General features: G+C 40.1%; 1 protein-coding gene across 1 annotated transcript; it reads right to left on the bottom strand.

Annotated features, from left to right (window-relative positions):
- Positions 1-8885: 8885 nt before the first annotated feature.
- LOC137954909 (secreted RxLR effector protein 161-like) lies at positions 8886-14293 on the bottom strand. The gene is made up of 2 exons (XM_068801798.1): positions 13965-14293; positions 8886-8949 (listed from the first exon to the last, which is right to left on the bottom strand). The coding sequence occupies exons 1-2, from the start codon at positions 14291-14293 to the stop codon at positions 8886-8888; spliced, it is 393 nt and encodes a 130-aa protein (XP_068657899.1).
- Positions 14294-14635: the final 342 nt, after the last annotated feature.

Genomic DNA, 14635 nt, shown 5'->3' with positions numbered 1-14635 from the left:
TTAACCAATTGTGACCAGAGCAAGTAATTAGATATTCAAGGGTATAGTGGTAATCTTGAGAAGGTTACTCTTACCCCCCATGTGTTCTTGAACTATTAGAGATGAACCAAAAAAATTACATAAAGAAGAGTTGGAAACTGGAGAGGGAACCACCAAAGAAGACTTGTAAAATGAATTTATAAGTCTGATACACTAATGTCTGAGATGATCTTTCTTTCATCCATTTCTGATACACTCTGTTGGAATTATGCAACCACGCCATAGTTGACTTGGGGGACAAAAGAGAGTCATACTTAGGATGAAGATTTGATCCATATTTGTTAAGATCTGACCAGGAGAGGAGCTGCTGTTTAGATGCAACACAAAAAGAGGGGAAAGTCAGTCCCATGCTGCAGCATACATGATGTATAAACAATAGCTTCTAGTAAGCCCCGGTCACCAGGGAATAATCGTAATAAATGTAGAACACTTTCCTCCACTAAAATCCAATTCCATATCCCAATAACGGGATGCCAATTTTTGCTTGTTTAACTTCTGCACACAATCCCCACTACAAACAAGTTTGTACGATAAATTCAATTCCTTCAAAGTAACTGTGATACATGCCAAGGCAGAATTTTCGTATGAATATGCACTTGATCCACAAGTAATGGCTGCCTGTTGGCCAATCCAGTCATGTCCTTTCACAGAGTTCTCAATGAAAACCACAAGTATCTCCAACTGCAAAAGAATGTCGATCTGAATTGTGGGAAGCAAGAAGATTTCTTTATGTTCATGTAATTTCATTGGATTCGATGTTTTAGCTGATGTATCTCCACATTTCTTAGGTTGTCTCAGAGGCACATCTCTGCTAATGGGCTGAATCAGACACTGGAGTTGACTGCCGGATTGACCTTCAATACTGATGGAACAGTGTGGAGTGCTGAAAAAAGATTAGACTATAGCCATATTAAAGGCCCTCTTCAGTTTGAAATTTAAGTTGTCAAATTGTCCAGAAAGACGAATTGCTTTCTTCCTGCCTTGCAGAGCTTCTGAACATTCCAAAGAAATAGGCTTTTCAGATTGGGCTAAACATTCAGGGATCTCAAGCCGAAATGATAAGAGCAAGTTCCAAGCGACAATAATCTTATCTGCCATTCTCTCAAACACATTCTCTACGGATTTTATGAATATAGCAGGAACCATCATAACAAAATCCCCATCAATTGTCTTTGGACACCCAAGAACACGCGTCTTCATATTTTCGCCCTGAAGTTTTCAACAAGGAGACAAGCATTTGTATTAAAGTCATCCCACCAATGATTACGAGACCATCTAAATGCAGTTTCACTGCTGTCACTTTAGCTTGTTTAAAGTGCTCTAGAGTTTCAATCTTGTCCCTTCCACTATATATCATGTTAAACCCACCTTGATTTCTGTAAGGGTGGATAAATTCTGATGACAGCTCAACGTATTTGCACTACATCACTCCGGCGGGACCTCCCTTGTATCCACTAACGGTTCTACCTTTGGCACAATCCTGCAAATAATCGTAAATGTCAAAAATAACATTGTGTTCACAACAATCGTGTCCTCCCGATAGTACAACACCAATCTTTAATTTTTTATCCATTCTGCAATCTGCCAGAATAAGAGAACCGACGGCTGTCCGAAAAGTTTGGGAAAGAGCTTCGTGATTTCTTCACATATTGTTCAAGTCGGTTTTCAACTCGAAGGTCGAGAACGAGAGGCTGCAACACGATGGTAACAATTTTAGATCAAAACTTGCTGGTCCCAACTTCTCATCTTCCGCTAGGGCAATGATTTCCCCTTCGAAATTGAAGTCTCTGGATTTTTTTGCCTTTCTTTTCGCATAAATCGCTAACGGTGGAAAATTGAAGCTACTGGGTAGAAAATTTGTATGCTCCATGACGAAGTAGAGTTTGACTTGTTGCCGACGGTGAACAGCAGTGTTGTGGACTCGATAGCAGGACGGGTCACCCAAAGGCGACATGGTGAGTTGACTCAAACATAAGATGCAGGGGAATTAGGGACCAAAAAGGGACTTGGGCGTAATTGTAATTTAAATTAATTCAGGCACACATATGGAAGCCTTAGGGCAACATTGTAATAATTTGAATTTTTGGACTTAACTTAGGGTCCATGGAACGAATGAAGAAATCAAGCAATTAGTCGGGATCTGAGTTCTTCCTTTCGAACCAGGGTCGGTGTTCCCCTGGAACCCCCGGTGACGGCTCCTGGGGACGAGCCCTAATCCCTCTTTCGGCAACCTCTGGCTACGTTTCCTTCCGTTAACCACTTTCAATTTTACATAAACCCTTTCCGACCGTCATCTCCCTCAAATCGACACCATAGGTCATTCTGAGAGGTCTCGGTGACCAGATTCGACTCAGGAACAGCAAGACGATTCCTCCCTCCGTCGTGTAACTCGTTCTATAGTCTGGGAACACAATAGCTTGGTATCAAGCAGGCCGAAATGGGAGAACCATCGAATAGAAAGAATTCGGTATCTACCGTCAGAGGCATGATTCAAGCGAGCCAGGATGAAAAGCAAATTTTTCAGCCGCAATTGCATCTACTCCAGAAACAGCCCCCCTAGACAGCGTCATTAGAAGATTACTAGAGGACTATTCTAATGTTTTCCAGGACCCTACGGGACTCCCTCCATTGCGAAGATGTGACCATAGAATATGTTTGAAGGCAGGCTCTGAGGTGGTAGTAGTGAGGCCCTATCGCTACCCTCATTCACAGAAATATGAAATTGAGAGACAATGTAAGCTTATGCTAGAACAGGGAATCATCCGGAGGAGTACATCTCCTTTTTCATCCCCAGTCTTTCTTGTCAAGAAACATGATTAGACTTGGAGATTTTGCATCGATTACAGAGAACTTAATTCCAAAACGGTCAAGGACAAATTCCCTATTCTGGTGATTGATGAATTGTTAGATGAATTATTTGGGGCCCAATTTTTACAAAGTTAGATTTGCGCTCAGGGTATCATCAAGTCCGTATGTTTCCTCCTGATATTCAGAAAATAGCCTTCCGTACTCATCACAGGCACTTAGAGTTTCTTGTCATGCCATTCGGCCTATCTAATGCCCCCTCCACATTTCAGGCATTGATGAACGAAGTATTTATTGATTATCTCCGAAAATTTGTTCTTGTATTCTTTTAAGACATTCTGATATTCAGCAAGTCCTGGCCAGAACATTTGCAACACCTCTAAAAGGTTTTCCAACTTATTCGTGCTCACCGTCTTTATTTCAAGAGAACAAAATGTACCTTTGGGAGCCAACATGTTACTTATTTGGGGCACATTATTACAGCAACCGGGGTTACAGTGGACCCAAACAAAATTGCAGCTATTACACAGTGGCCAGTACCGAGCACCATTGCAGCTTTGCGGGGTTTTTCGGGCTTAGTGGGCTATTACCGCAAATTCATTCAAGACTATGCAGTCCTCACGACACCGTTGACCAATCTGCTGCGTAGAAACTCCTTCCAGTGGAATGATGAGACCACCACCGCCTTTCAGAATTTGAAAACAGCACTGGCGATTGACCCAGTATTACGGCTACCTGATTTTGGGGAAATGTTTGTGGTTGAACGTGATGCCTCAGGTGGCGGCATAGGAGTGGTTCTTCTACAAGCCAACCACCCTACCGCCTACTTCAGCCGTCAGCATCCGCTACACCAACATAAATTGGCAGCCTATGAACGAGAATTGATTGGTCTAGTGAAGGCGGTGCGCCACTGGCGCCCTTATTTATGGGGGAGATATTTTACCTTCCGCACTGACCATTATAGTTTGAAATATCTGTTGGATCAACGTATTTCTACATCCCCGTAGCAGTTATGGATCAGTAAGTTACTGGGTTCGACTTCGTTGTGGAACATCGAGCTAGCCGATCGAATACAATCGTTGATGCTCTCTCTCGCAGGTCTGATTCTTCAGCTCAATTGAATGCCATTAGTCAGCCCACTCCTACGTTGCTAGAAACTATCAAGATCGAGCACAGTTTGGTTTTCGAGTTGCAAGAATTAAGCCAGAAAATTATGGCAGGCCACATGCCCTCTGCATGGTGGGTTCGTGACGGAGTTATTACTTACATGCACCACATTTACTTGGGCCCAGAGTCTCTTCTCATTGACGCAGTGCTCTCAGCCTATCATAACAGTTATCATGAGGGTATCCAGAAGACTCTCTTCCGCCTCAGGAAGGATTTCTATTGGGACAGTATGAAGTGGTCTGTTACTGCATATGTCACTGCGTGCACAGTCTGCCAGCGCAACAAGGCCAAGCATTTGAGCCCTGCAGGGGTCCTCCAACCCCTCCAGCTTCCCACTTAAGGTCTGGTCCTATATCTCAATGGATTTTATTGAAGGTCTCCCAAAGTCATCTGGCAAGTCTGTTCTTCTGGTGGTCGTGGACAGATTCTCTAAGTATGGGCACTTCCTTCCATTGGAACACCCCTACACCGTAACTTCAGTAGCAAAAACATTTTTTACTCACATCGTGCGGCTCCATGGCATTCTCGAGTCCATTGTCAGTGACAAGGACGTCATTTTCACCAGCCAGTTTTGGCGTGATTTATTCCACCCATGCGGCACCAAGTTGAATTTTTCCTCAGCATATCACCCTCGGTCCGATGGCCAGACAGAGGTTCTCAACTGCACCATTGAAATGTACCTCCGGTGTTTGGTGGGCGATCGTCCACATCAGTGGGTGGATTGCATTCCTTGGGCAGAGTATGCTTACAATACTTCATTCCACATGGCTTTACAGGAGACTCTGTTCCGGGTTGTATATGGCAGGGACCCCCAGCTCCTTTCATTTATTCCAGAGTACACCAAAGTAGACACAGTCGATGCTGCTCTTATAGAGAGGGATAAGTTGCTCATGGTTATTCACCTTCGTATGTGGCAGACGCAGGTCAAAATGAAGGAGTATTATTATCAAGGCCACATAGATGTTCAATATCCCTTTGGTGATTTGGTTTGGTTGCGCCTTCAGCATTACAGACAGTCATCCATGGCAGGCGGCAGGCACAAGTAATCGCCCCAAATATTTTGGGCCATTCGCCATGTCTCAGCGGGTGGGTGAGGTAGCCTACAAACTCAACCTTCCCCCAGAAGCGCTAATCCATGATGTTTTCCATGTGTTCTTTCTCAAGCCATTCAAGGGAAGCGATCATCCACGGACTCCATCTCTACCACCCATGGAAGAAGGTCAATTATCCCTCATGGCTCACCACATTTTAAATGCTCGTCAGAATGCCCACCGCAGGGAGGTGTTAGTTCGGTGGACCCACTCCAATGCCAGCAATGCTACTTGGGAGGACGTTGATGTTTTCTAGCAGGCTTACCCCACGTTTGACATTGCGGACAACCTCGTTTTTAAGGGGGGGAGTAATGTTGTGGACTCGATAGCAGGACGGGTCACCCAGAGGCGACGCGGTGAGTTGACTTAGACATAAGATGCAGGGGAATTAGGGGCAAAAAAGGGACTTGGGCGTAATTGTAATTTAAATTAATTCAGGCACCCATATGGAAGCCTTAGAGAAACATTGTAATAATTTGAATTTTCGGACTTAACTTAGGGTCCGTGGAAAGAATGAAGAAATCAAACAATTAGTCGGGATCAGAGTTCTCCCTTTCGAACCAGGGTCGGCGTTCCCCTAGAACCCCTAGTGATGGCTCTCGGTAACGAGCCCTAATCTCTCTTCCGGCAACCTCTGGCTGTGTTTCCTTCCGTTAACCACTTTTGATTTTTCGAAAACCTATTTCAACTGTCATCTCCCTCAAATTAACACCATAGGTCTTCCCGAGAGGTCTCGACGACTAGATTCGACTTAGGAACGGCAAGGCGATTCCTCCCTCCGTCGTGTAACTCGTTCTATGGTCCAGGAACACAACAATCAGCAACATGGGGCTTCTCTGTTATGGTTTTGGGTTAAGTACCTATGTCTTCCGCTCCTGACAGGCCGATTTTTTGGGTAGTATTGGCTAGGTGCTTAACATTTGGTATCAGAGCTAGCCCTACATCGTGAGTTTGAATCCCAGAAGGGGCAACCAGAGTGTGCTCCCCGCACCAATGGGCCACTGCTATATGCAGAAGGGCCGACCTGAGTGTGTTCTCGCACTATGGGCCGTCGCTAGAGTAGGTCATCGCAAGTGGACCATCGTGGACGTTGGCTCTCACGAGCGTGGGTGTGATGTTATGGTCTTGGGTTAATTACCTATGTCTTACGCTCCTAACAAAGCAGTCTTTTGGGTAGTATTGGCTAGGTTCTTAACATTCTCTGCTCGAAAAATATCCTCTCCAGTTTTGGGAGAAGTTTAGGTTGTTGTGAACAGGGGAGATTTGAGGTCAAACCCAAATCTAGCTATTCCAACGCGATTTTAGGTCGAACAATGGGCATCAACTGTTCATCTTTCAGAGTAGAGACCTTCCCCTCTGAGGCCTTAATGTGATGCTTCTCGATTTTGGCCAATCCCAAGTCTTCCACCCTTCGATCTGGGGGTGGATTTCTTCCAAACATCATATCCCACATCCTACTGATTTGTTGATCGATTCTTTTCATTTATGCCTCACTTTCTGCCAGCATTGCTACAGTTTTTGCCTGCATTGCTGCCAATTGCACCTCTTTGGTAATTGCTCGTAACTTGTCACTCCTAGAAGAATCACACATGTTCAAGCTCTGATACCAAGTGTTATGCACCTAGCCAATACATACCAAAAGACTCTTCTGTTTGGTAGATAAAGCCAAGTATTTAACCCAAGATCATAACAGCCGAATAGTAGTGGAATGAGGTTCTTTATGAAATGCAATGGGTCGGATATCATAGCATGGTCCAAACGGTATTGGTGAAGAGGGAGAAGAAAATACCTCAGGGACATCAGAGAGCTCCCCATGTGGTTGAATAGTAGTCGGAGGGAAGTCTCATCAAGTGGAAGTAGTCCTAGGATTAAATTTATTTTGATGGGGACCCAAACAATGAACAAAGGTGGTGCAACCAAATACACAGTGTTAATAGAAACAAGGATGAATCATTGAACAACTTCGAAAAAGGGGTTTACCTGATAGAATAATAGAACACATGGGGTTAAAAAAATTAAGTAGTGACAACCACATTAGGCCAATAAAACTGAGGAACATTCATAGTAACATAATTGTCCTGCTTACTTCAACTCTATGTTTATTTGTTATTTCGAACACACCATTATGTTGAGGTGCATATACACATGAAAATTGATGAATAATACCCTTTTGTTAACATAGGGCAGGAAATTGGGAGGAGAAGTAATCCTTGGCATTATCAAACCTAAATATTTGGACCATTTTGTTGAACTGACTTTCTACCATGGCATGAAAAGAGGCAAAGATAGTGAATACTTTGGTTTTATCTTTCATCAAATACAACCAAGTAAGTCTTGTATGATCATCCAAAAAATTAATAAAAGCTCATAGTGAGAAATGTTTGTGACATGAGCAGGTCTCCAATCATCCGAATGAACTAAAGCAAAATCACTAGAACAAGTATTTTTTTCTTAGGCTAAAAAATGGACCTATGATGTTTCCCAAGCTCACAAAATTTACACGACAATTGAGAAACTAAGCTAAGTGAGGGAACTAAAGATTTTCTTTGGTAGAGAGAGATGACCCTATTAATTGTGCCATTGTTGTGCATATTTATTGGTTGTTACTATAGCCCCAATGTAGTTGGGTCCATAAAGTAAAGCCGCCTCTCTGATGGCCTCCTCCAATCACCTGTTTCGTCTTGTGTCATAAAAAATGTAATGTAAAGGGAAAAATGTTAAAAAATAATTTATTATCTTTGTCAATTGACTAACTAATATAAGACTTAAAGGAAAATGAGGAACAAACAAGACATTAGAAAGTGAAAACGAAGGTGAGGGTGATTGTACTAGTGTCCTAAACTTTGGTTTGGGACCTATATGCAATGGATACAAATTGGTCCATAGAACATGGAGACATTGAGGATAAACGTTCAATTTTAACTGTGATATGTTCAGAGGCTCCTGAGTCAATGATCCAAGGTAATGAGTTGGAACATGAGAGAGGAGTACGTACCAGTTGTAGAAATTGTAGTTGTTGATGCACTTAATGGAGTAGCCACCAAAATTTTAATTTGCTGAAACAATTCATAATATTCATCCAAAAGTGCCATCTTGCCCTTAGAGAGCTCTGGGTTTACTTCATTCATTGAAGCTGATGCTTGATTAGCTATAAAATAATTTGGTTTTCCATGCTAATTACAACTCTTTTCAACTAAATGATTGTTCAAACAACAAAAACTACACTTCCTTTGTGGACCAATACTAGAGGAATTAGAGTTGGATTCACTATCTCCTCTTCCTATACCTTTACTGTAGGACTTACCATTTCTTCCTCTTTCTTTACCAGAATTTTTACTCCCACTCCCTTGGGAGTGCATTGTTGAATTCTCAACTTTTTCAGCCAAAGGAGGAGATACCTTCATCAATGTCGAGTCCTGCTAAGGAACTGTGTACCTGATTCTTTGCAACATCCAAGTAAGATTTTAAAATTTTAAGGCATATGACATATACAAAATCATCCATTTATTTTGCTTGAGTTGCAATTTCAATTGAATATTACTGAGCAATTATCCATTCTTGAAGTAGACCTAGGAACCTAGCAAAATATTCATGAAGATTACCTTCATGTTTTGTCCTACACATAAGTATTAAACCCTTTCAAGATTTTCAGGTTTACAATATAATTGGAAACATGTATCCCATATATCCTTTGTTGTATTCAAATGAATAATTTTTTTGGAAACCACTTCTTCCATACTATTAATCATCCAAACTTAAAATCGAGGAATGTTCCTTCAATCATTAGTGATAAGAAGCATCATCAACATGAGTAGGTGGCTGATCCTCCAGCAAGTTCCCTTGTATTCTGAAATTGTTTAATAGAATGAAACCAAGACACATAGTTCAATCCCTTGAGAGGAATAGTAGTAATTTTTAAGGGATCATATTTTCTGAAATCAGTATAACTCAAGGAAGAAGATGAATTACTTGAAATTTCTGCCATTGAAATAAAAAACACAAAAACCTCCCTTTAAAGAGGACACACAAATACATTTTTGACTAACCCAATAAGCAAACCTTTCTCAATCAACTAAACAAGTACAAAACTTGTACATTAAATTCATGCACTAACCCAAAACTAAGAGCATGCATGACTTAACAAAGGGAGGAACACAGGCATGACTTGACTTCATAAACCTTTATGATTTTAAAATATCACTTTAAGCAGCCTTGGAACACTGATATTATGCTGAATAATTCAAAAATATTTATTGCTTAAAAGGTAATTCAAAACACACCATTAACAAGAAAGCTTTCTAAAACAATGCAAACCCCAACTTAGGGTTTTATGGCATTGAGAGTTAATAAAATCAGAAACAAGAGAAGATTGAAATCAAGATTAAGAGGAATTTGAATTTGTACAAAGGAATCTATGGCATATAAAAACCATCAAAACAATTTAGCAATATGAAGCCTCACAAAAGTTCCATGATTGCCAATTTGGACTCGATCATGAACATAGTATGGAATTCATCCTAATAACAGTTTAGGATTGATTCTAACATGCTAGTGAATTATTTAGACAAGGAAAATTAGATTTAACATATTTAGCCTTATCAAAATATGAAAAAACATCTTTACCTCCTCTAATGGCTGGAATTTTGCCTCCTTACGCATTCTTCAACACTTTTGAGCAGCTTATCTTTAAAAACCCTTTAATCCTTGCTCTGAAACCATGTTAGGTTCTAGGGTTACCTCACTAGAAGTTATAGGTTTAAGGAGAAGAAAGAGAGGAGGTAGAAGAGAGCGGACCACATCGCTAGAGTTAGGGTTTCTCAAGGGAGAAAAATAGCATTTCATAGGCTCTCTCCCTTACTTCATTATTTATCGATAATTGGGCTGAAGCCCTAGTACATGTGAGGATAAAAAGAGCTCAAACTTGGACACAATTGAACTCTATGCCACTCCATCACTTAATTACATAAAATGCCATTGATACCCTTTTAACAAAATCTTGGATTTCAAACTAGAAAACCCTTACTAAAACTCTACCCAAGGACAAAGAGTACAGAAAAGGTCGCTCTAGTGTGTGGGATGGGTTATATGTTTTCAGCTGGTCAACATCTTTCAAAACTCACTTGTTTTCAGCTCCTATTGGTCATTGGTGGGAAGAGGAAAAGATCTCCAATTAAACAATGATCAGTCATTGGTATACTGAATTTTGAGGTTTAACAATGTTTTATTATTTTCAAGTTTTTTATTTCATGTTTAATGTGTTACCTTCTTTTGTCACTACTTAGCAAGGTAGACTTAGAAGGGTTTTTCATGCCTAATTTTCCTCTTAACTTAGGGAATCGATAAAATCCTAAAGGTTTTGTGGTAATGTTTGCTCTACTTTTTTTATAGGAACAAATTCAATCCTTACTGATCTGGTTTGAATAAATTCTTGAAAACAGCCTAGATAGAGAATGTTGAATTGGGTTCTTACTTATGCCAATGACACTAATATTGTCAAATGGATAGGAATTTCATTTTGATTCAACCCATACTTATCTAATTGTTGTGTACTTCATAAGATTGTGCACAAAAACTCCTAGTAGTTATATACTCAGCCTCAGTGGTAGAGAGGACCACAAAATGTTGTTTCTTGAAAAACGACAAAACTGGCATGTTTCCAAGTATTTGCCAACTACCACTTATACTCTTCCTATCAATTTTTCAACTGCCAAAATCAATATTAGAGTACCCTACTAAATATAAGGTTGAATTATTTGAGTAGCAAAGACCCAAGTTTGTTGTTCCAAGCAAGTACCAAAAGATTCTTTTTGCAGGCACCAAGCTGGGTCTCTATCATATGGGAGAAGAAAAGCATTCCTAGCCATGGGCATGGGTTATTTTTTGCTAGAGTAAATTTAGAGAGAAGGGATGGTACTACAAGGGAAGGAGGAAGGGAGAAGTGAGAGAATTTGCGGCAAGAGAAGGAAAGAGAGGGGGAAATTTATTGAAAGTTCGTGAGGGGAAAGGGAGTTAGAGTGCTCGAGTTGAGAGGGAGAAGGGAGAAAGTAGCAAAGGATAATAGGAATTAGGCTTTGGCTAGATTGCTCTAGCCAAGTTACCGCTATTTATACTATCTCTTCTACATCAAATAGGCAACCCCTACTTTAATTAGGATTTTCAATTACATAAATTTAAGAATTGAAAATTTACATGAATTAGGAAACTACATCTAACTAAGATTCTATCTCTAGAGATTTCAACTAGGAAATGAAATATTTAAGAAAGTACTTTGACTTAGCCTGTGACCATTCTTGTTGCAATGCCAAAACTACCCTCAGATGGTGCCCCTTGAAAGAATTCTAAAATTACCCTCCTAGTTGGGTATTCTCCTCATAACTAACTAATTTTTCTACCCTTGCATATCTACTTGAGAATAGTTTAAATTTGTATTCCATCATTCCGCCCCCTAGAAGACCAACCTTGACCTCAAGATCGGGAAACTTTAGTAATCTTCACTTGCCCAAGATGATTCTTCCATTGGGGAACGAACCCATTGTACCAACAGCTCCATGTGTAAGAGGGTACAATATCGAACCCATTGCTTTTTTGAGAATGGCTAATGGGACTTTGGCTTCAACGGTTGGATGTGTGGTAGAGATAGCATGATCATCTCCAAATGTTTTCTTGAGTTGATAAGTATGGAAGATGGGATGAATAACAAACGCTTTTGGTGAGTGCAACTTATATGCCACCTTCCGACTCGTGGTGCCAGCTTTTGATTCCTACATTTTTCAAGAGGTTGTTGTCTATAGGCCCCAAGCTTGAGGTAGATCAAGTTAGCAATAGAGTACTCGACCTCTTTGTGCTTTTTTGTCATGCTAAATTTTCATCCTTTGTTGGGCCAATGTGATGTGGTTCCTGGTAAGTTTTAAAGACTAATCAGAGTCCTAAAAGGCTTCTTCTAGAGCAGAAACTTTTGCTGGACCCTAGACATAGGTAGAAATAATGGGAAGTGGCCTGTCCTAGACAACCTCAAAAAGAGACATCCTTAAGAAAGTATGGTAGGAAGTATAGTAAGAATATTCAGCCCATGGTAGGTAAAAAGTCCAAGTATTATTTCGCAGGTAAATCCTAGCAAGTTAAGTCACCAAGTATCGATTCATCGCCATTGTTTGACTATCAGTTTAAAGGTGGTAAGTTGTGCTCCTCTTCAAGCTGGTACCCTAAAATAAATCTTTCAAAAAGGAGCTTAGAAAAACTGAGTCCCTATCTAAGATAACAGTCTGTGGCATGCCACTGATTTTTGCTACATGTGTAACATATACATCAACAATTGATATGGCAGTATAAGGATGCTTTACAATACAAAAGAGGGATACTTTATGAGTCCATTAACTAGTACAAAAATCATAATCTGGGGGTTGTAGTACTTCAACAATTGGAAACATCTTCCCATATTCGTTAAGAAACGGGAAAGGGCCAAGTGTGACCTGCTGGAGTAGTTGTGACATATTTGATTCGTTGGCATGTATCATTGGCTGCCACATTGTTTTTAACATCAGCTTTGAGCCATGTCCAAAGAAAAAATAAAATTCATCCTGTGGTAGGTTTTGACGAAGCCTTCATAGGAACGCGTCTCCTTCAAAATGGCATGTACCAAGTCTTTATTGTAATCACCACCCTAAAATTGAAGAAGAGCAAGGAATGGACTTGTTTTTAGTTGGGGCTGATATATGGTCTTTTTGAACCTGGATTTGTAATTCTTCAGTTATGGATCAGCACTCTATGCCACTTCTATATCTTGTAAATGTTAGATCCGTAATAGTAAATTCTAATTCAAAATTTACAACATGTTAGAATATTAGGATTGAAAACATACCTGGATCCATTCCGTAAATTTCGCCTTCTGATGCAAAATCTCTATGACGAACGATAAAAACGGATATGGTCTTCCTCAACTAAATTGCCTTATTCCTCAATGGGACCTTCGTCTCTCTTCCGGATGGGGAGAAGGGAAACTGTGTGTGATTTAGTATATTCGGGACCATAACCATGTTGTGTCTCTTTATATAGGGTTCCCATAATTCCCTATGGTATCTACTCAATTAGCCCATATCCATGGCCCATTCCTTAATGGGCTTAACAAAATTAGATCACTTAATTTCAGCTCATTCCATTAATAATAGAAAATATAATTGCATAATAAATATGTTACCCAAATTAGAATAGGAAATGTGAATTTCCTAACAATCTCCCACTTGGGTTACATATCATTCCTGAAACAATTATATCACAATTCTTTAGGCACGCATCTGTATACTATTAATAATGGAACCATCGTATATATTAATAATGGAACCACCGCGACTTTCATCACATTACATTCGTGACTAAACCACGATGATCACCATACTAATACACTCAATGATATAAATCAAATATGGATGAGTAGCATGGAAATTACATGCAATGTGATCTCAAACATGCCTATTTCCAACTGGTCCTTCTTTAGTCTTTAGTGAGATCTTTTCATAGTCCTTAATGCAATGTGAACATTGCACATAGAAAAACACAAGCAAGTTCATAAATAAAATAATAAGCAATCAATTTTATTCAAATAACTCAATGTCTAAAGCAAACATATAGTACAAAACATGACTCCCACTAAACCAAGGTATCTTCAAAAATAACGCCCATATGAGCAATGTGCTCATGAAAGACCTTAGGCGGTAAACCCTTGGTTAATGGGTCTGCTAGCATAGAGTCCATCCCTATATGTTCTATAGAAATCTTCTTATTCTGAACTCTCTCCTTAACAACTAGAAACTTTATGTCAATAAACTTTGACTTCGTCAAGCTCTTGTTGTTGTTGGAATAAAGTACCTCCGAGTTATTGTCACAGAAATCTTTAATGGCCTGTCAATGCTATCTACCACTCGTAGCCCAGTGACAAAGTTTCGCAACCAAATTCCGAGGTTGGATGCCTCAAAACAAGCAATAAACTCCGCAACCATGGTAGAAGAAGCTATGAGAGTCTGCTTAGCAGACTTCCATGAGATAGCTAATTCACCCAACATAAAGATGTAGCCTAATGTGGAGTGTCTGCTATCTTGGCATCCGGCAAAGTCGGAGTCAGAGAACCCAATGATCTCTAAACTGTCTGATCTCCGATAAGTAAGCATGTAGTCTTTTGTTCTCCTCAAATAACGCATTACGCGTTTGGCTGCCTTCCAATGTTGCATATCCGGATTACTGAAATACCTGCCTAGAATTCCTACTATAAATGCTATGTCGGGACGAGTACAAACTTGAGCGTATATTAAACTCCCTACTACTGATGCATAGGGAATTTTATGTATCTCTGTTCTTTCAAGATCATTTGTAGGGCACTATTTGAGACTAAACTTGTGTCCTTTAGCGATGGGTGTGTCTCCTGGTTTACTATCTTTCATGCCGAATCTACTCAACACCTTACCAATATAGTTCTTTGGTGACAACCTAAGGATACCTTGAGAATGATCTCTAAGTATCTGTATACCTAATACAAAAGAGGC

The sequence above is a fragment of the Aristolochia californica genome, unplaced genomic scaffold (assembly GCF_029961685.1).
Source record: "Aristolochia californica isolate CCGP_79_NKW_82.1479 unplaced genomic scaffold, dmAriCali1.0.hap1 SCAF_2, whole genome shotgun sequence".
Classification (NCBI taxonomy): domain Eukaryota; kingdom Viridiplantae; phylum Streptophyta; class Magnoliopsida; order Piperales; family Aristolochiaceae; genus Aristolochia; species Aristolochia californica.
This window is presented reverse-complemented; position numbering and strand designations above follow the sequence as displayed.